At 50.7% G+C, this 20,828-nt stretch overlaps 1 protein-coding gene and 1 long non-coding RNA gene across 6 annotated transcripts in view; both read right to left on the bottom strand.

Moving 5' to 3' along the window:
- Positions 1-20,828, bottom strand: part of Pemt (phosphatidylethanolamine N-methyltransferase) — a 75,136-nt gene that overhangs the window by 11,712 nt on the left and 42,596 nt on the right. For all 5 annotated transcript variants that reach the window (XM_010637404.3, XM_010637407.3, XM_010637406.1 and 2 more), the window contains exon 3: positions 7,249-7,364. In XM_010637404.3, the coding sequence (XP_010635706.1) occupies positions 7,249-7,364 (116 nt within the window). The remainder of the gene's footprint in view (positions 1-7,248; positions 7,365-20,828) is intronic.
- On the bottom strand, positions 11,591-15,622 carry LOC109118473. Its single transcript, XR_002025803.2, has 3 exons — positions 15,084-15,622; positions 13,937-14,034; positions 11,591-12,231 (listed from the first exon to the last, which is right to left on the bottom strand). It is a non-coding gene; the product is annotated as an uncharacterized LOC109118473 (long non-coding RNA).

Consider the following 20,828-nt stretch of genomic DNA (forward strand, 5'->3'; position numbering starts at 1 on the left):
TGCTGGCCCCAGGGGATTCTCTCCAGCCCCTCCCTTGCACCGCTCCCCACTCCCCACTCCCATTCCAGGTGAACTCATCTGCCAGTGTGGGCACTGAAGAGATGCTTGTCAGTAATGCAGAGGGGCGTGGGGCAGGGCAGGAAGGACAGGGGATTCTGAGCCCTGCGTAAGATAGGCTCAGAATCTATAGCAGTTGAATGGGTGAAGGTAGAGAGAAGGGAGCAAGAGCTGGTGCACATCACTGCCTTTTAATTTCAAAAGCCAAAAGAGAAACAAGTCATGGGCCTGCTAGCAGCACGCACTGCAGTTCTGGCCAATGCTGAGATAGAGAGATCTGAAAAGACCATGATCTGCAAGAAGCTAGATGCAGGGTGCTTCTCTCCTGAGCTTAGGGTCCAAAGGTAGGCAGACAGCTCCACGCTGGCACAGACCCTATCTTGAGTCCCCTAATGACCCAGAGGACCTGTTCTCTTGTTCCCCAAGATACATATAGCACTGGCTTGGGGCCTGGAGGAAGGGGACTCCAGCCCGGGACCAAGGACCAGGAAAGCTGTTCCTCCAGCCGTCTGCAAGCATCCATACTGGAGAGGATGCCAGGTCCAGGCACGGAAGTTCCCTCCACCACTCCTGCAGGCTTCCTAGGGACTGCAAACGGGGAGGCCATTGCACCATCTTCTGCATTTCCTTTCCCTCTTTTCTGCCTTTCTTTCCACTGTCTTCCTTCATTCCTTCCTTCCCTCTTTCTTTAGGAGACAGGGTCTTGCTATGTGGCCTGGGCTGGCCTAAAAGTCTTGGGCTCAAGCTACCCCGGTAGCTGGGACTTTCGACATGCTCCACCCTGCCTAGCTCAGTGCACCGTTCCTTGACACCCCCACCACCATGGTGGCCTGGCTACTCTACCATACATTCTTCCCTGGGGCCTGGAGCCCCTGATGAGCCTTCCTCTGCTCCTAACTCAGCTCAGCCTGCTCTGGGCTCCAATTCCACGTCCTCAGGAAAGCTTTCCCAGCTCCACGCACCCGTGAGGTCACACAGCATATGACACATACTCCCAAGGGGCTGGCAAGTGGAGGACAGTAATACGCCTTCCGGGGATGCATCCACATCAGCTCCTGCTTTCCCATCTGGATCCCTCATGGAAGTGACGACTGTTCTATTTTACAGACAGGAAACCAAAGCTCAGAGATATGAAGTGGCCTACTAAGGGCCAACCCACATATGAGGGGCGGAGGTCGACCTGCCCTTCCCCAGGTTTCTTGCACCAAACTGGAGAGACTGCTATAGCCCTAAGTCAGGAACATTCAGAGCACCTAGACCATCAAGGAAGTGTGCATCAAACCACCGAGATGCCATCTCCCTATCCATTAGGACAGCCACTAGTAAAAAGGCAGATAATAATAACAGGGTTGGTGAGGATGCGGAGAAATTGGAACGGTGGTGAACTGCTGATAGAATGTTAAAGTAAAATGACGCAGTCACTATGGAGAACAGTTTGGCAGTTCCTTAAAAAAACAAAAAACTAGTCATAGAATTACCTACTGTATGACTCAGCAATTCCACTTCTAGGAATATACCTCTATTATGGCTTACATCTAGATGTCCCCTTAAAACCTCATACGCTCATAGGAGAGGCTTTTGGGAAGTGGCTGGCTCATGGGGGTCCACTATTAAAATAGTCCACAGATGGGTTCAGCATAATTCTGGGTGTGGATGATAGATTTACGGAAGAGGGAAGACCCCTGAGTGTGGGTAGAACCAACCAATAGGCTTGTAGCACAGATGAAATAAAAAGGGAAAGGAGGAAAGCTCACTTCTTCCTGCCTGCTGTGCTATGAACTGTTTCTCCTTTGCCATGCCCCTCTACCATGCTGCCTTGGAGCTGGCTGACTACGGACTAAAACATCTACAAACTCTGAGCTAAAGTGAATCTTTCTTCCTTTAACTTATGGGCGTTGGGTATTCCCGCCCACCCCCGCAACAAGAAAGTAACTAAGATAGCCCCAAAGAACTGAAAGAAGGATCTCCAACACTGCTTGTATCCCCATGTCCACAATAGCATTATTTATAGTAGCTAAAAGGTGGAAACACTCCAAGTGTCCATCTCAAAGTGAATGGGTGGGTACACAGTGTATCTATCCATGTAGTAGAATATTATTCAGCCTAAAAAGGAGGAAATCCTGACACATGCTCCAACATGGATGAACCCCAAGGACACTATGCTAAGTGAAATAAGCTAGTCACAAGGAAAGACAAATAATGCCTGATTCTACTTATGTGTGGTTCCTAGAGTAGTCAAATTCACAGATAGCAAGCTGCATGGGATTTCCCATGGCTGGAGGCAAGGGCGCAGGGAATTAGGTGCTTAAAGGATATTGGATTTCAGCTTTGCAAGATAAAAAAGTATTCTGAGAGGGCTGGGGATTTAGCTCAGTGGTTTTTCTGCCTGCCTTGCAAGAACAAGGTCCCATGTTCAATCCCTGGTACCAAAAACACAAAGCAAAACAAAACAAACAAACAAAAATGTTCTGAAGATGAGTAATGGTGATGGTTATGAAACATCATAAAAGTGTTTAATGTCACTGAGCTATAACTTTAAATGGTAAAATTCATATATGTGTATTTTTAAAAATTTAAATGTACTCATATCAAGACCATTCTTAGCTTTTGGGCCATTAAAAAAAGTAGGGTACGGGTATTGTGGTTTTTGGAATGCACTTGCCAACCCCAAAACCCCTATTTGGACCCAGAGAGCCAAGATTTTAGAAGTCCAAGACTCTGAATCATCTGTTACTTCCTGTCACCTGAAGTGATGGTCTCAGTAGCTGGCAGGGCCTCCTTATCCCTGGGGTCCTGGCTTCTCCCTAACCCCTCCCAAAGGGCCTGAGTGTCTGCATGCCTCACCTATGGGAAGGAAAAGAAAGGACAAAACTGTCCCGCCACAGAGCAATTCTCAGGGCTTGAGCTGCCCAGTCACTCAGGCTGGCTTCCTGGGCAGGGTGGGGAACGAAGGGAAGGAGGCTCAACAGCTGAGTTTTTAGGGGGCCATATTCCTCAGGGGATGGTTCACCTGCACCCGGAACAATCCAACCTCTCTAGTAGCTAGTGCAGGTGCCAAGGTGTCTGCATGGAGGTCGGCTCCAAGCCAACAGCCTAACTGCTCCATTGTGGGAGACAGGCACCTGCTACCCCTTCAGTTCTCAGGCTTAGTTACCTCCCTGTCCTGGCACCCCAACAAGGCCTCCTTATAGCAGGGGAACTCTCCACTGAACAGGGCAGGTGAGTGAGGTTGGCTCACGGAGGCAAGGAAACCCTTTGCAATTCAAAAAATAGGATGGGGTCATGAGTTCACTTCCCTGCTCCAAACCCTTCTATGGCTCCCTATTTCCCACCATACCCAGCCGAGGCCAGATCTCACCTGCTTCATCCAATCTAGTCCCCCCACAGGCTACCCAACCCCTGGCTCAGACCGCCCCACCCCCAGTTATCTCTACCCAGCCCAGACCAGGATCATCTGAGATTTACTGGGGCTGCATGTGAAAGGGAAGGAAGCAGATCTCTCCCAGGTTTGTAAGAGTGGGCAAGGTTACATGCAGGTGCTCGCCCTGCAGCAGCACCGAACGTGGCAGAGGGCTGGGAACAACTCAAATGGCCTGTGTAGGGCTAGGGAAGAGTAAATGAAATGTGTCGTCACCTTGGAGCACTACACAGTGACACTCTACACGGCGGTGAGGAAGCCCCAGAGGAACCAACATGTACTGCCACAAATCGGCCACACGTCGGACGCGTGCACTAGTTTAAATGCCTGACCACTGTGTGGCCCAGAGAGTGCCACTGGGAACATCTGAGGACCACGAAGCCCATCCCCGCAGCAGGCAGGGGACCCTGCAGGCCTCTCTGGGCTGCTGTCATCTACCCTTCTAACCTACATCTTACTCCTCTAGGCCACTAGCTCCACAGCGCTCCAGCTGGTCCCAGGCGGCATTAGCAGGGGCTAAGTGTGCAGCACCTTGGGCAACATCAGGCTGGAAATCAAGGACTGCGTTGAGCAACACTTTGTGCAAGCCAGGTGCTTACTGTCTAGGCTCCTAGATCCTGCTGGGAAGGGGAGTTTCCTGCTGGGTGGCTCGAGGTTGCAGCGGCCATGGAGACAGGATGCACGCAGCCTACTTGAGGCTAGGTCTTGCCTTTCTCTAGGCTCCAGCCAGCCTCTTCTTATGGGTCCTGTTTTGGAAAGAAATCTAGACCCATTTTTGCTTTCTTCCTTTCTTTTGTTTTGACAGGGTCTCTCCATATAGTTCACACTGGACTGCACTCACTATGTAGCCCAGGCTCGCCGCAAAGTAGCAGATCCTCCTGCCTCAGCCTCCTAAGTGCTGGGATTACAGGTGCGCACCACCATGCCTGGCAGCTAGACTTATCTGAAGCCCAGTACTATGAGCACAGTCAAAACAAGGCCCTGGGTGAGAGAGACACAGGGCCCACATAGCCAGGCAGTTCAAGTACAGCTGGAGGATTTAGAGAGGGCTGGAGCTCCAAGAGGTTGGAGGTCATCTAGGCTGAAACTGGGCTTCCAAACTCCCAGGGCAGGTTCATGCACTCTGCATTAGTCTCAAATACTTAACTATCAACACTAGTTACGGCCCTGGGCACCGCCTGGCCAACAAGACAGACTCCTTAAGATCCTTCAGCAGAGGTAGTAGTCAGTAGGTAAGAAAACCTACAAAGGGACTGAGAGAGGTGCCCAGGAATGAGAGAGGGGAGCCCAACTAGGTGGGTGGGGCCATGAGACACGTGAAAGCCAGTTTCAAATAGCAGTCACTCTGGTGACTGTGTGGAGGCCTGGACAAGAAGGCCAGGAGCCCTCAGGAGCGAGCTGTGTAGTCCAGAGAGAGGGAGAGAGAAAGGAAGGTTACAGTGGGGCACTAGCATCTGTGGAAGAAGTCCAGGCAGATCCAGCCTGTGCTGGAAGACTGAGCAGGGAGATGTTGGGAGCTATCCAGAATGACTTCTTGGTTTCTGGCTTGAGCAAGTTCCCTTTCCAAGATAAGGCTAGACAGGGAGACAGAGTTGAGCTGAGCCACAGAGAAGCTCCCAGGAGCAGGGCCCACAGAGCTAGCAGGGGGGCTTGGATCAGGGGACAGCTGGGTTTGCCCCAGGCCAGCCTAGGACTCCAGGCTCAGGTGCACCCTTGGGGAAGCTGCTAGGATTACTGGGCCCCAGAGAGAGTACAGCATGGCTTCCCATGCCCAGAACAGGGATGGCTACAATCTGTGGCCCTGGCCAGTATTTCTACACAGTCACCATGGCCGGGTGACCAAGGCCATGAGGCTGTGGGCCCCAGCCCTCTCCTCCTGAGACATGCCCAGCCTGGAAACGGGTCTCACACCCTCTCTAACCCTCTGCATCTCTCAGCAACGCTGCTTCTGTGGGGTCTCCCAATCCCAGCAGCAGGCACAGCTACCGAGAAGGGTCTGCTTGGGGTCTGGATGGTCCATGTCCCTACCTGGAACGGCCTGATACCCCATCCTCTGTAAGGAGGGACAATGCACAGGTGGCCTCCCAGGTGGCAAGGTGAGGAAGAAGCCCATGTCGCTCTCCTCTCAACTTCCTACTCACAGGAGCCTAGCCTGGTGCCAGTGGGACTGCCCCAATCCTCCAGCCTAAAAGGATCAAATGTTTCCTCACAGTCCTGTGATATCCTGGGTAGATCACTGCTTCCTGCCAAAAACCTCATTTTCTTCATCTATACAGTGGGACAAATGTTAGAATGCTCCCTGGGCTGGGAAGCTGGCAAGCTCGCAGGCAATGATGGCCCAGAGGCCTTGAGTGGGCACCAAGAGCCACGTCCTTGCCTTGGATGAAGATGGTCTCTGGAGAAGTCTTTGTGTTCTAGCTCAGGCAGGTGCCAGGGGGCTGCTGCCTCTGAGAACCAAGATCCTTGAGACGCCCACTACCTTGGAGATGGCAGGCAGCCGCAGGCTGAGCCGTGAAGAGGAACAGGCCACAAGTCAAGGTCCAGCAGGGAGGCTGACCACATAGGACCCTGCTTCTGCCCCACCATGCCCCTGGCTCACACAAAGGCCAAGCCCAGATGTTAAAGTCAGAGAGGGTGTCCTGGTCATGGGGAGGGAAGCCTGAGCCATGTCCTCCCAGGATCTGAGTGTGAGGGTCTTGGCCACAGCTTCCCACCCACCAGCCACCAGGCAGTGAGCATCAAGCAGGTCACTTCAGGTGTGTACCCTGGACCTGCAGAACCAGGTAGGCCGAGGAGAGTGAGGAAGGCCAGACCAGTCACGCACACCTTATCCAAGGGAGTAGCTGCAAAGCAGCCCCCAGCATGTCTAAACTGTCTAGGCAGGATTCCCCAGGCCATTTCCTCATGTTTTTGTTGTTGGTTTGCAGTAATGGAAATTGAACCCAGGGCTTTGCCCTGAGTATCCCTTTATTTATTTTTTTAAATTTTGAAACAGGGCCATGCTAGGTTGCTAAGCTGCCCACGCTGGGCTCAAACTTGACACCCTCCTGACTCAGCTGCCCAGAGTACTGGGATTACAGGCATCTACCACCATACCCTGCTACTTCTTCATTTGGGCCACATTCAGCCCCTGGGCTGTCAGTGGCTTTCACAGAGTCGGGTTTGGGGAGAGACGGGAGCAATGATGTGGACTTCAGGCCTAGAGGGTGCCAGAGCCACAGTGAGCTCTGTCTTTGTCCAATAACTCCACTCCGCTATCATCCCTGCTGTGCAGGAGGGCCTGGCCTGGCCCAGGCCTGATCTTCATCAACTAGATCCAGTCTGGCCTTTTTCTTTGATGGCAAGAAGGTAACATGTCCCTAGACCACAGAAAGACAAAGTGATTCTTAGACACTGGGTCAAGCCTGGGCCTCTGGTCAGTGTGGTCCTGGCTGTGGGGCATCTGCCCCCTGTCCTGGCACCTCTTGGAGAAGGATCTGGAAATGTGAGCACAGAAGCCACCCAGGTGTTGTCCCCTCTGCTGCTCCTGGCCTCACCCCTTTGTGCAGTAGAACTGTCCCACTCACTGTTACCTTCCTGAGGTCATGAGGACTCTCCTGCTGACGGAGAGGTCAGGTGGCTTGCTATGGTCAGAGAGCTTTGAGAACAGGGTTCCCTGTGGAGTCGACAGTGTGTTTGCTACATTCCAGTGAGCCCGATGCAGCTGTCCACTTACGGGACTGTGTGTTCTCAGTGACAGCGGCCCGTGTGAACAGGCCAGCCTGGAGGCTTACCAGTGTGAACGTAAGACATTCAGCAGCAGAATAACGCCACCCAGAGAGTAGCACGCCAAGTGTGGGGATCTGAAGGTGCTGCTCAGTTTGCGGGTTCTCTGCTCCCATCTTGCAACCTGCACCAGGCAGAGAGAAGAGAGTGAGATGTTAAATGTGCAGGCGAGTTGGGGCAGGATGAGGGGAGCGAGTCTGTGTCCCCAGGATCAAGCTCTCAGTGCCAAGGAAGAGCCACACGGGACACCTGCCATGTCACCTCCAGCAGCCAGTTCCACCTCCAGCCAGCTCTTAGGGACTTCCACACCCGCCTGGTCCAGTTTGGATGGACCAGGGCCTGTGAGAAGCAAGTGCCAACCAAATAACCATGAGCTCATGGAGGAGCACGGCTCTAGACCAGTGATGGTGAAGCTCTTAGAGACTGACTGCCCATACTACAACCCAAAACTCAGTTATGTATTGCAAAATGCCAACACTGCAATTAAACTTGAATGTTAAGGTTTTAGTTTAAAAAAAAAAAAAAAAAACAAACCACACAACTTGTGAGATCGTCACAGAGAGGGCTCTGCGTGCTCACTGCAGCACATGTGACACAGGCTTGCCACCACTATTCTAGACCAGCACATGAAGAAGTCATTCCAAAAGCCAAAAGGGTGCCTTCACACCATTCCAAAAGGGCCCCAGCAGATAAGAAGTGGGATGCGAGGAACACCAAAGGCCTGAAGCGTGGCAGCCACCACAAGCGCAGCCCAGGTCCGGACCTGCTCCCACCACCACTGTCCACCCCAGGGCGAAACAAAAGAAGGGAAGCCCCTCACCCCAACCAGTGCCCCGTCCAAGCCCTCCCAAGGCACCGACTTCCAATTGTGTAATTCTTAGACAAAGAAGCCTTTTATTTTTACCGAATAATCATGTTTGGGACTTCCACATCCAGCAGCTACCAGTGGAGAGAAGAGGGCAGGTAGCTCTCAGGCCTCTTCAGTAGCTCCCTGGCCCCTGGCTCCTTGCCGTCATGTTCCAGCCAGGCTGCATACCTCCCTGGGGGGCTTCCACTGTGGCTCTTGGCCCAGGGATGGATGGATGTACAGGTGAGAGGAAGGAGAGAGAGGGTGGGCAAGAAGGGTGCAGAATGACACACTCACTCTTGGGTTCTAGTGATGTGAGCGGGTCACCTTTGAAAGCCCTGAAAATCCATACCTATGTGTATGTGCATATGGAGATAGCCCCCAACTCATGGTGTGCTTCAACTTAAAAATTCTCAACTTTATGACAGTACAAAATAAATATGCTTTCAGTGGAATCTGTATTTTAAAAGTTTTCCTAGGCCAGTTGTGGTATAGGCATCTTCATGATGCTAGGCAGCAAGCGCCAGCTCTAGGTCAGCCCTGAGATCACAAGGGCAAACAACGGAATCTCTGCACTGCTGTGTGGCCAGCCTTTTGTGAATATATGAGCCATTCAATACTTCCTGATAAAACACTTTGTTGGATGATTCTGTGGGCAAATATGAGTGTTCTGAGCATGTTTAAGGCCAGCAAGGCTGGGCTATGATGTTAGTAGGTTAAGCCTGTTAAATGCATAGACTTGCTTTCAATTTACAATGGGCTTATTAGGATGTGACTCCCTCGTATGTTGTAGAGGAGCATCTGTTAGGAAGGATCATGAAGGCCTCCTCAAGTGCTGAGACAACAGTCCTAGGGACCCTGATACTGTAGTCCTGGGGATATCAGAGCCAGAGGGTGCTTGTCTGTCGCCATCCCAGTCCCCAAGGATTCTATCTGGCACCCAGCCCTGTTTCCCCAGAAGTTAAACAACCAGGGAGTGGTCACCAGCCCCAGGTCCTAGAGTGTTGGCCCTAGGCCACTGCCTTCATCTCTCAGGAGGCAGCTGCTGAGCGAATCCGAGAGCCCGCCCTAGGCCTGTCCTCAGAACTCCTGGGAAGTGGCACCAAGGGCAGGGTGGGTTAGGTGTGTTCCAGAAGGGGGGAGCTCCTTCATGGGCCTTCCCTTCAGTCGGCTGTTGGCACAGCTGCCAGCTGTCCTGGAAAATAAATAGCCCTTTAACCTATCTGGGCAGATGGGCTCTGTGGACCGTGGACCAAGTGGAAAGCTCATCCTCTCTCAGAAGGAGGAAGAGAAGAACTAGAGGGGCTGGGAGAGGAGCAGGGTGCTGGAGTCCACACAATCTAGCCTGCAGGGGGCACAGCCAGGCCCAGGGCCACAGACCTCAAGTCGATTCTTTTTCTTTTTTTTTTTTTTCTTTTCCCTTTGTTTCAGGGATCAAACTTGTAAGGCAGGCGGCAGCACCACTGGGCTAAATCCCCGGCCCCACTTCATTTTTTTAAAATTTTATATAGAACTCAAAATAATTTTTAGTTGTGTAATCATTATTATGACCTCATTCCAGAATACTTCCACTACCACAAAGAAAACTCTGTCACTGCCCATTTCTACACCCCAGGCCCTGGCAACCACCAGTCTGCTGTCTCTATGGATCTGCTATTCTGGAATGTTTCATAAACAGATCATGCAATATGTAGCCTTTCGTGTCTGGCTCCCTTCACTTTGCATAATGCTCTCAAGATTCATCCACATCATAGCACGTAAATGCACCTCATATTCTTTGGGGGCTGATTATTATTACATTATATCAAGATTTCACATGCTGTCTCCATCAGCTGCTGTTGGACATTTGGGTTTATTTGGCTATCATCAGTAAATGCTGCCGTGAACATGCAGGTCCAAATTCTGTGTGGACCCGTGTTATGTGTTTTCATTTCTCTTGGGTATATACTTAGGAATGGGACTGCTAAGTCATATGCTAAGTCTGTTTTTAATTTACTGCGGAACTGTCAAATGTTTTTCACAGTAGCTGTGTCGTTTTACATTCCCACCAGTAAGGCACAAGGAGTCTGGTTTCTCTACATCCTCTCTAACACTTGTTATTTTCTACTTTTTAAAATATAGCCATCCTAGCAGGCATGGAGTGGCACTTGTGGCTTTCATTTGCCTTTCTCCGTTGACTGAGGTTGAATATCTTTTTACACTCATTGCCATTTATACACTTTCTCTGGAGAAATAACTTGGAAAAATGTCCTTTGCCCATTTTAAAAATTGGTTTTATTACCTTATTATTGTTGAGTTGTAGGCATTCTTTATATATTCAAGGTATTAAAAGTCTATTAGATACATGATCTATATTCTCCCATTCTATGCATTTTCTCTTTGCTTTGTTAATAATATCCTTTGATGTGCAGAAGCTTTTTATTTTGGTGTGCCACTTATTTGTGTCATTTAAGATTAATCCAAATCAACCAACCTTGTCCTAGTGCCCACTGGAGTGTGGGGCATCATTGTCAAGTGCTGCTGCGGCTCTGAAAATGCATAAAGAGCCAGGCCTGCCCTCAAAGGGCCGAGTCCACTAAGACTCAGTTCCTGCCTGGGTACCTGCCGCCCCTGAGCACAGGCAGCTAGGCCGACTAGCTCTAGATCAGGAGTGGTGTCAGAGTAACTTGTGGGATTCCCTCTGGAGAACCCCAGAAGACATGAGCACCCTCCCAAGCAGCAGAGAGGCTTCCCAAAGTGCCTTGCCCATCAGATGCGCCTGAGCCAGAGGAGACAGCATGGCAACCACCTGGAGCCTGGACTGGATTAGCATTAGTGAAGTCTAGAGAAGGAGGTCAGGAGGAGAGCAAGAGTCAGTGACTATTCAAAAACTCTGAGGTCAACTTCTCCAGGACAACATACTATTAATAAAAATAACAACCATCAATCTAGCATTTACAATTTCACAGTGCTTATGCTTGAGTTCACATGTTCTCCAAACAAGCCAGGAGAGTGGAAGGTACTAACCCCATTCACAAATGTGGAGATGAGACCTCGGGGTGACTTCCAAGGTCCTGGGGCCAGACAGAGCCATGGTAGAGCAACCTGTTGGCCTCCCACCCCAAGCTCTTTCTATCCACCAAGGCCAATTAGCCTACTTGCTTTTCAAATGAGCCAACACTGGCTCACCATGTTCCACCAGCCTGATCATACCTCACCTTCAGGGTCCACTGGCGTTTCCCTTCTGGCTGATAAGGTAACACTTTCAGGACAATGAAGCTATCACATCCCTGTAACTGAGGGATGTGCGACCCTCCCTCCTAGCAGACCCACATCACAGTGAAGTCAGGGCCGGGTGCTATGCCCCCTCTGCCCAACTTATCCTCCCCCCTCAAGGGAGCCAGTTTCTCTCTCAGCACCATTTCCCATCTGCAGAATGAGGAAGGCAAGGTTGGTGATCTCTGAGGTGCTCACATTCTATCTCCTAGAGTGTGACTTCATCCCTTCAGAAACCCAGTACCAGAGAGTAGAGGTGTGACTCAGTGGTGAATGCTTGCCATATGAAAGGTCTTGGATTCAATCCCCAGCCATTTTTTTACGGGGAAAATAAAAGTCAGTACCTGCTGAGTCAGAGAACAAAGCATTGTCCACCTGCATTTTGGGACAGAGGTTGTGGGGAAGGGGGAATATGGGACAGGAAGAGCCGGACAGGACTTGTGGAAGATGGAAGTGTTCACAATCTTGGTTAGGGTATGGTGACAAAGATGCAGGCCTCTGTCAGGAGTGAGCAACTGTACATTTAAAATGCGTGCATCATAACATAGTGGAAGGCCTGGCCACTCTACCCCTGCCTGGCTGTGATTCGATTGCTGTTATTTCAAGTCAATCAATAAATAAGTCAGCAGCCAACTCCACTCCCTGAATCTGGGAGTAATTTCTCTCCCTGCCTGACAGCCTCACCACCCTCTGCGGGCACCCGGCTGCACACTTCATTCAATTAAGGGGCCGGAAACAGGTTGCAAGCGTGATGCCCAGGGTGGTTGCGAGGGGCCAGGCATGGGTGATGCAAGTGCCCTCAGTGAGTGGGGAGGCAGCATGACTGGCTTCTGCTCCTGGTTTTGCTCATCTTCCAGATTTCCAGAATTCCATCTTGTACCCACACCACCTGGCAAATACAGAATGCCCGGGTAAATTGGAATGACAGAAAACACAACATTAAGGTTAGGTTATTCCAGTTGTCATATGGGACTTCTCATACTTAAAAAACAAAACAAAAATCTTGCTGTTTACCTGAAGGCATATTTCCCTGGGGCCCTGGACTTTGGTTTTCCCTGGCAACCTTGTGTGGAGAGGAGAAATCCCTGACCGGGGATCACCACCTTAGCTCTGTCACGGACAGGCCCTATTTCCACATGGTGATCCATTTTCTTTGCTATTTTTCAGATCTCTTGCACAGGCTCTACTCCAGGACAGAAGAGTGAAGACAGAGGCAGGGAGAGCAGGAGGAAACAGGAATGGGTAGAAGTCCAGGGAAGCATCCTGGAGGTGACTGCCACAGTCAGTTGAATGATCATTTGATATGCCCCCTCCCACAACTGAGCCAGCCAGAGAATACAAAACGCATTTCCTCATCCCCTTCCCAGTAATCTGAGCAGATGATGGACAGGCATCACGCCCAAGGGTGTGAATGCCCCACCTCTTCTTTGGGTCCGAAGCTCCAAGAACAAGGACAGTGTCTGAATTGCTCTGGTCTCCCTCAGGTGACAGTGCCAGCCTGGCCTCAGAGGAGACAGGTCTGCCCCTTCCTGGCTCTACTTTCCAGGGCTCTACTCTGGGCAACCCCAGGGACTAGATCCTTGGTCTCCAATAGGCTCACAACTGGTAGCTCAAGATGTGTTTTAGCCAAATTCCAAGCATTGTAAAATATATCTATGGCTGGGGATGCTGCTCAGTGGTAGAGCACTTGCCTAGCATGACTGAAGCCCCGAGTTTGATCCCCCACCCTCACATGCATACAGACTCAACCCGATGATTAAACATTCTGCATTCTCACATTAAAACTCAGACTTCCAGTTTGTATGAAACATCTTTACGAGACACTAGTGGGCCTACCACACTGTCCAGGCTCTAATGGCCATGGTTAGACAGTCAGCCCTTGAAGCAGAGGCAGGAGAAGCCTCCCTGTCCTTCTGGACATTACAGTTTGAACCTGGTGCCCCCAAAGAACCATGTGTTAAAGGCTTGGTCTCCACTGTGGCACTACTGGGAAGTGCTGGGCCTCTCGGAAGTGAGGAAGATGTGACATCTTTGGGGGTGCACCCTCATAGGGGATTGTGGGACCTTCAGCCATTTTTTTCCCCTTTCTTTCACTTCCCTTCCATGAGATGAGTGATTTTTCTCTACCACACACTCAGGCCAAGATGTACCGCCACCGACCCAAAGCTAACAGGGCCACCAAACCATGGACTGAAAGCTACAAAACTTTGAGCAAAACACATCTTTTCTCTTTGTCAGTGGATTATCTCAGGTATCTGGTAGAATAACAGTGACTGACACCTTCATTTATGTAAACTGATAACCTCACTTATGTGAACTGCTGGGCTCCTGGAGGCTTCTGTGGAAAGGTTGCATGAGGTGCCTGCCACGGAGTTGTGCTGCCTTGCCACACATGCCAGACATTAGCACAGCCTGCAGTGGGTACAGTACAGCAAACTCACACTCCTAAAATCTCCAGTTGTGTGCCCATCAACATATCCAAAGCACTTCATCACTCTAGCTGTGAGAAATCTCCCTCCACATCACCCATTCGTTTACTCATTCATTCATCCACACACCTGTCCACCTACCCTTCCACCCATCCATCCACCCACCTGTGTATCCATACATCCAGCCATGCATGAAGCGCTCCACCATCCCCTTCTGCCATGATGTTCCTGCCTTCAAGCCAACTGACCGTGGACTGAACTCTCTGAAACCATGAACCAAAATAAACTTCTCTTTAATTTGTGGGTATCAGGTATCTTACTCCAGCTATGGGAAGCTGACTACTATGCTGAGTAATGGGCACAGTGGTGGAGGAGTCATTATATTGTCCAAGTTCTGTATGCTATTTCATAACAGAAAGTGAAAAAGCAGTTCAATCCCCAGTACTAAAAAAAAAAAAGAAGAAGAAGAAGAAGCAGGATCCCCCTGATCCCTGGGAAATGCACCCAAAGCAGGTGCTAGAGCCAGACCCAGGCAGTCCAGGGATGAGTGGCCCCACTCTGCAGGTCAGCCCCACTTCAGGTGCCTTCATAAGCCAAGCAGGGTTGGCCATGTGACACGTAGGAAGGTTTAAGGCAATGACAGCGCACTGGCTCCTTTCTCTATGTCCCTCCAGATGTCTCTGGGCCCCAGCTTGTAAAGATGCTATGTCCCAAATGTTGGGCCAGGCAAGAAGGGGATGGCACCCTTAGAGACCCGCTCCAATGCAGAGCCCCATGACCCCAGCCCTGCTCCCATGATGAAGACCCTGGGCCTAGGCCTGGCTCCCTTGCCTTGCCCTTCCCCTGCTTCTGAGACTCCCCAACAAGAGCAGATACTGCCACTGTACGTCCACTCCCTCCCATAGGGTGACCACAGCCCAGGAATGACAGGAGCCATTTGGCCACTTGACCCTAGAAAGCTATAGCTCCACCTGATACACTGGCCTCTGATCCAAATCCACACTGTACCAGCAACCTTTCGAACGCTAGCCACAGGCAGGATCATTGCTTGGAATGCCACCTGTCCACCAGTCACACTCTGTGTCATGGCTACCTCTTCTGTCCCTGATATTTGTCTTTTGGGAGAAAACAGGTAGGGAGATAGGGTGGGAGAAAGAAGATAGCCTGGGGCTAGGCAAGGCAGACAAGGTGAAGCATCCAGGAGGCTTGATCCAGGCACTTGACCTTGGAATGGGCCGGGTGGGCAAGACCGGCCCCTGAGTCGATACCCTCATCCCGCTTCCTATCGGGTAACTGTGGACGAGCCACTTACTCGTGCTGGGCCTTGGTCCCCTGAGTGCCATGTAAGCTTTGCACAGGTCCTGGCACCAGCTATAGGGTCAGTAATGTCCTTATGTCACCCAGCCTTCCAGGTGACTCAGAGGGTGTTTGTTGACATGGAAGATGATCATAGTGCCGTGACTAGGGTGGGGCCTCTTTCTTGTGTCTCACCTGCCACCTTTAGGGAAGATCTGAGCAGAAAGGGCCAGAGTGTGGTCAGCTGGCAAACAGGCAGGGCTAATTTGGCTGCTAGGGCACAAAGGGCAAACCCATCTGACTACCACCCAGGTCTCCCACTTTCTGCATGCAGTAGAGCACCAGACCATGGCCTAGTCCTGCTACAGAGGTGCGTGCCTGTTTCTACCCTGACAAGAAGATGCCTAGAGACTCGATCACTCAGTCAACGTACTGTGAACCTCCTAGAGAAGACAGCCCCGCCCATGGGCTGAGAGCCCCAGGCTAGGACAAGGCAGGACTGTGCACCGTTGTAGCTGCAATCCTCCCTGAAGCAAATCAAATACATATTTTTTAAATTTCCTTAATAAATACAATAAGGGGGAAAGGAAAGCTATCTGCTTTGTCAAAAAGTTCACTCTGAGATTCATTTCAATTTATGGGCTTTTCTACTATATTTATCTGGCTTGATTTATGCACAGCTGTTTCAGATTTTTCTTTTTCTTTTAAATGAAACAAGGCCCACCTGTTCAAAGCTACTGGAAAAATAACCCAGGGATGACTCTTCCACTATTAACCAAATATAGTGTCACCATGGGCCACCCTCTTTGGTCAATATTTACATGGACTTCAGCCTGCCTTGGAGAGGAAATTTGAAAGTATTTAGTGAACAGCAGAGTGGTTGTCTGGATACATGGGCTGCCCAGAGTGCTGAGCTGAGTTTCCAGGCAGGCCTTTCATGGGCTTCGCAGGTGGGTGCAAGCTGCGACATTCACTACCATGTCAACATCACAATGCTAGGTGTGTCTACGGTCAGGCAGTTTAGTTTCGCTTTTGTTTGGGTTTTTTTGTTTTTTATTTAAAAAAAAAAGTTTGGATTAGGTGGGAGAGTCTAAAAAAATGTAGGTCAGATCTATTGATGCAAAATTCACAAAGTAAAATTGTACGCTTTTAAATGTGTAGTACTGAGTTTTGACTAATGCACAGTCATGTGGACACCACCAATGAGGAAAGGGTAGGAACATGTCTGTTCCTATAAACACCCCCCGAGCAGCCCGGCCCTCCACACCTGTTGCTGGCCTGTGCTCTGACCCTTTTGTTTCGCCATTTCGAGGATGGCCTAGAAATGCAATCACACGGCAATGTGGCAAGGTGTCCTGTCAATCACAGGCTGGTCCTTAGCAGGCTGCAGAGGGTTCCATAGTGTGTCCACCTCACATCTGGGGTCCCAACATTCCCCCGAATAGAGCAGAGGGCTGTTCAGTGCCATGCTGGACAGAGTTGTGGCAAACACTCAGCCAGGCTGCATCCACTTCCTTCTGCTTCCAGCTGAGCCTGTGTTCCACCGACTGGCCAGGTGAGCTGCTCAAGGGATTGCAAAGCAAGGGGGAGGCTGTCATCCTCATTCTGGGCATGGCCTTGCACTGAGGCTGGGGGAACCCACTTGGGGACTCTACACTCTGTGTCCTACCAAACCCTTCTGGAGACCCTGCATCCCACTCAGCCACTGCTGTCCAAATCTCCCAGCAGGCAGGCAGGAGGGGTCCTGGGCTGCTGTACTCAAGAGACTGCCCGGGCCTATGACAGCCCAGGAACAGTAGGCAGTGCCCCACAGGACAGCAAGAGACAAGGCTGAGGGGACAGAGCCCCATCATGGAAGCCTGAGCAGAGACTAGAAGCAACCAGCAAAACGAAGGGGCCACAACTTGTCCAGTGTTGGCAGCATCCAGGTGGGGCTGGGGGCAGGGAAGCACACCTCGCTCCCTATAGTGAGGCAGCAAGGGATGATAATGTGGGAGAGGGCAGGGCATCCCGAGTGGACTCAGCTGGCACATGGCACAAGTATCACTGACGAGGGCCCGGGTCTCCTCGAGCATTCTCTAAGAACTTCATATCATACAGCAGGTACTCAATAAATGTTCATCAATTAAAAATACACAGTGGGCAAGAGGTGAGTCCACTGCCTTGTACTTATCTATCCTCTTTCCACTTTCCAACCACAGGTGCTGGTGTCAGTGTCCAGGTCCTGCTCAGCTCATAAATCCTGACACTGAGGGCTCCGTGCTCAGCTGGAAGGGGTACAGACCAATGGAGGGAGCTCTGGGCTGCAGGTGTACCTGACTGGTCAGTCCTACCCACCGGATGGCTGCTGACGTCAGTAGGGTTATGCTCAACCCTGCTTTGCATGGAGTGCTGTGAGGGACAGGCACTAGGCTGAGTGTTACCTCCCAGATCCCTGCCAAGACACCTTGTGTCATCTGAGGCTCCTGATCCGCAGCTCAGACTTCTGACTTCCCTAGTTCCATGGTCCCAGAGACCAAGGCTGCTCGTGCCTGGGAAGGAGCTCACCCAGGTGAGGGTGCACCCACCTCCACAGGCAGTTAAGGGAAGCCCAGCTCCCACACAGGAGGATCTCAGGAGGCCCATGGACCGCAAACTGCTGCAGTGGGGGTGTGCGAAGACTGAGATGCTGCGGGCCTTCATCCCCAGGGGTCTGATCTCTGAACCCAGCTACTTAGATACAGAGGAGGCCACTGACTGAGCATGGAGTCAGCTGGACCTGGACTGGGCAGCAGTAAGCAAGAGTTCCTCCAGGACTCCAGAGCTACATGTTGTGATGTTCATTTTCCAGGCAAGGATGCTGAGCTTCAGAGAGATGAAGCCACCTTCCCAAGAACACATAGCTCCTGTGACAGGGAGGACACTGTGCCCAGAGCACTAGGCAGTCCAGCTGTGCCTGGAGTGGACGCCTCAGTCTGCCACTATAGAAAGTTTTGAGCCCCTTCTCAGAGAGGAATAATTGCTGGGCCTGGCTCCAAGGCCATCCACATAGGCCACAGTTACCTGGGCCATTCCCCAAGTGCTAACTGCACAGCACTGCTTCCAGCGAGGTCCTCTGGGGCCAGTGGAGCTCCCAAAGTCCAAAAAGGGCACAGCTAATCTTGTTATTCTTTAAGCCAAGTGAAGAAAGTGGTTTGCCTAATTGAGTTCCCTCACAGTTAATCCAGATACAGGGCTGAGACGATGATTATGAGCTGATAACAGCAGGACCCGGGGCTGGGACAGTGAATCTCAGCTGAGGTAAGACCAGGTGAGTGCACCAGATATCCTCAGTTCACCACAGGCTCCTGATTACCTCTGCAGCCTCGCCTCAGGGCCACCTCACTAACCCACTTGGTGTCCCTGGGCCAGGAGAGGCCTATCTCTGGGCTGATCCTTAGTCCTTAGCTTTCCAAGGAGAATAAGATGAACAAGCTGAGCCTCAGCAAAAACACAAACAGACCCAAAACATGGGCTTCTGGTGTTTGGGTGGGACTGTCTTTTGTGGAAGAAAGATAAGAACGAGTTGGGCCTTCAGAAACAACAAGTGACCACAGTTCTGACATTTCTATTACCGCCCAGGTTTCTGGGCTTTTTCACATGCACAAATCTGTCTGATACTCCCCAGGGCTGTGAGAGGTAGCAGGGCTCAGAGTAGGAGCCTTACTGCCTTGAGAATCAAAGAGGCTGAACACAGCCTTATAGGGAGGCCTATAAGATAGGGGCTCCCTCAGTTAGGGTACAGGGCCTAAAGGCCCCTGTAAGATGGCAGGTGTGACACTTCAGTTCCTGAGAGGCCAGAGTCTTGACCTCTGGCCCAGGCACTGGAAGGGGATTGGGACACAGCTCTGCTCTTTGCTGCTGCTTCCCTTGGAGGCTGGCCTCCTTCTATCCTCTAACCCCAGTGGTCCTACCGGTATCACTGCAGAGTAGGTCAAGATGCAGATTCTTGAGCAGCACCCAGACTACTGAATCAGAACCTCCTGTATGCAGTGTCCAGTGGTTGCAGAGAAGCAGTGGGCCTTCTACCATTCTCCAAGGGTCTCACACACACACTCCAGGACTGACTCAACCCTAAAAAACCTGTCCCTGGCCAGAAACTTCTCCAAAAGAATTCCCACAGCCCATCTCTGGCGTATCTGATACTACTCTACACTTTACTCACCCTACTTTGATTTGCTCAGGCAGGTAACTGCTGTGTAATCATGTTTCCATCTTGCAAATGGAGCCTACCACAAGCCACAGTGACAGGGTCAGTACAAGGACCCATCTATCCCTTCATCACAGAATGGCGACCCCAGCAGGCCCAGGCAGGGAAGCTCCCTTGGTTCTGAGGAGAGATAACACCCAAGATATGGTGCCCTCCAGAGGGCTCTACACTCCCTGGAAACAGGGTCCTGCCCAGTATGGAGGCAGTAACCTTCCCAAAGGTGAGAAATGCTATGGGCAAAACCAGCCAGGTGCATTTTTTGGTCCAAAACAACCTCTGAGCTTGAGCACATGCACATGATTTGCAAGATGTAATCCTAGTAACTTTCACTCATGCGTGACAAGGTAAAACCATGCCATCAGAGAACTGCAAGTCTGAGCTTCCATTCTGAGCTTGCTAGGAAAAGCCTCTGTGCCTCTTATGGGAACAGCTTAGGGGGCAGCTGGACAGGGGTGGGACTGGAGAGCTGACCACCTGGTGTGTGCAGAGCATGCCATGCAGATTATGCCATAGAATCCTCCCAACCACCATGAGGAAGGAACTTCATACATGAGGACACAGAGGCACAAAGATAAGTAATTTGCTGAAAGCCATGCTGCTGGGAAATGGGACAGCCAGGCTTCCATCTGTAACCCTAAATCTCTCAGCCTGCTATCCTTCCAGCTGGCACCCAGCAGCCCCACCCCACCCTCCAGACAGAAAGATCACATTTCTGGAGTCCTCGTGCATAAAGAGCAGGGGACTGCATGGCTGCTCTCTCATTTGAACGAGCTCTGACTACCTGTATTTCCCTGGAGGGAAAAGATTTTTTTTTTGTACCTGTGCATGGTACATCCTGCTCCTTTTTTCCCATTCCCCCCTCCCCTCAAGCCCCCTCCCCGCCCTAGGTAAGAAAGCTTTGTTTCCATATTTTCCTTCCATCTTCACTTTTTTTTCCCTTGTCCCTGCCTTCCTTTCCCCCTCCCTCCTCCCTTATTCCCTTTTCCATTTGAACATTTTCTTCCCATTTCTCAATATCTATTATCCATTTTAGTTCTTATTTATTTTCGGTTTCTCACACTAGAGAAACACTGTGATATTTAAACATGTGTATCCAATTTATATCACTTAAGAGTATGGTCTCAAGGTGCATCCATTTAGCTAGAAATGTCTCAAGTTTATCCTTCTTAATAGCTGGGTCAAATGGAACCTCTAGTTTTAGTTTTTTGAGGAAATCCCCACACTAATTTCCACAGTGGTTGCACCAGTCTACACTTCCACCAATAGTGAAGAAGGGTTCCTTGGAAAAGACATTTCTTTTTTTTTTTTTTTTTTTAAATTGAGTTTATTGGTACATTTAGGGATACAGTACAGTTACATTCATTGTTGGGATCATGTACCTTTACATGGCAAGTCTTGATTCTCATTTTTTTCCCCTTACCTCTGCCCTCCCTTCACCCCCTCCTCCCCTCCCCATCTACAAACACTTTATTTTCATCTTTTCATTCTCTCACATTTTTTTCTTTTCCCTTTTTGTTCTTCCCCTACGTATCA

The sequence above is a fragment of the Fukomys damarensis genome, unplaced genomic scaffold (genome assembly GCF_012274545.1).
Source record: "Fukomys damarensis isolate Sample0158 unplaced genomic scaffold, DMR_v1.0_HiC HiC_scaffold_23, whole genome shotgun sequence".
NCBI classification, from domain to species: domain Eukaryota; kingdom Metazoa; phylum Chordata; class Mammalia; order Rodentia; family Bathyergidae; genus Fukomys; species Fukomys damarensis.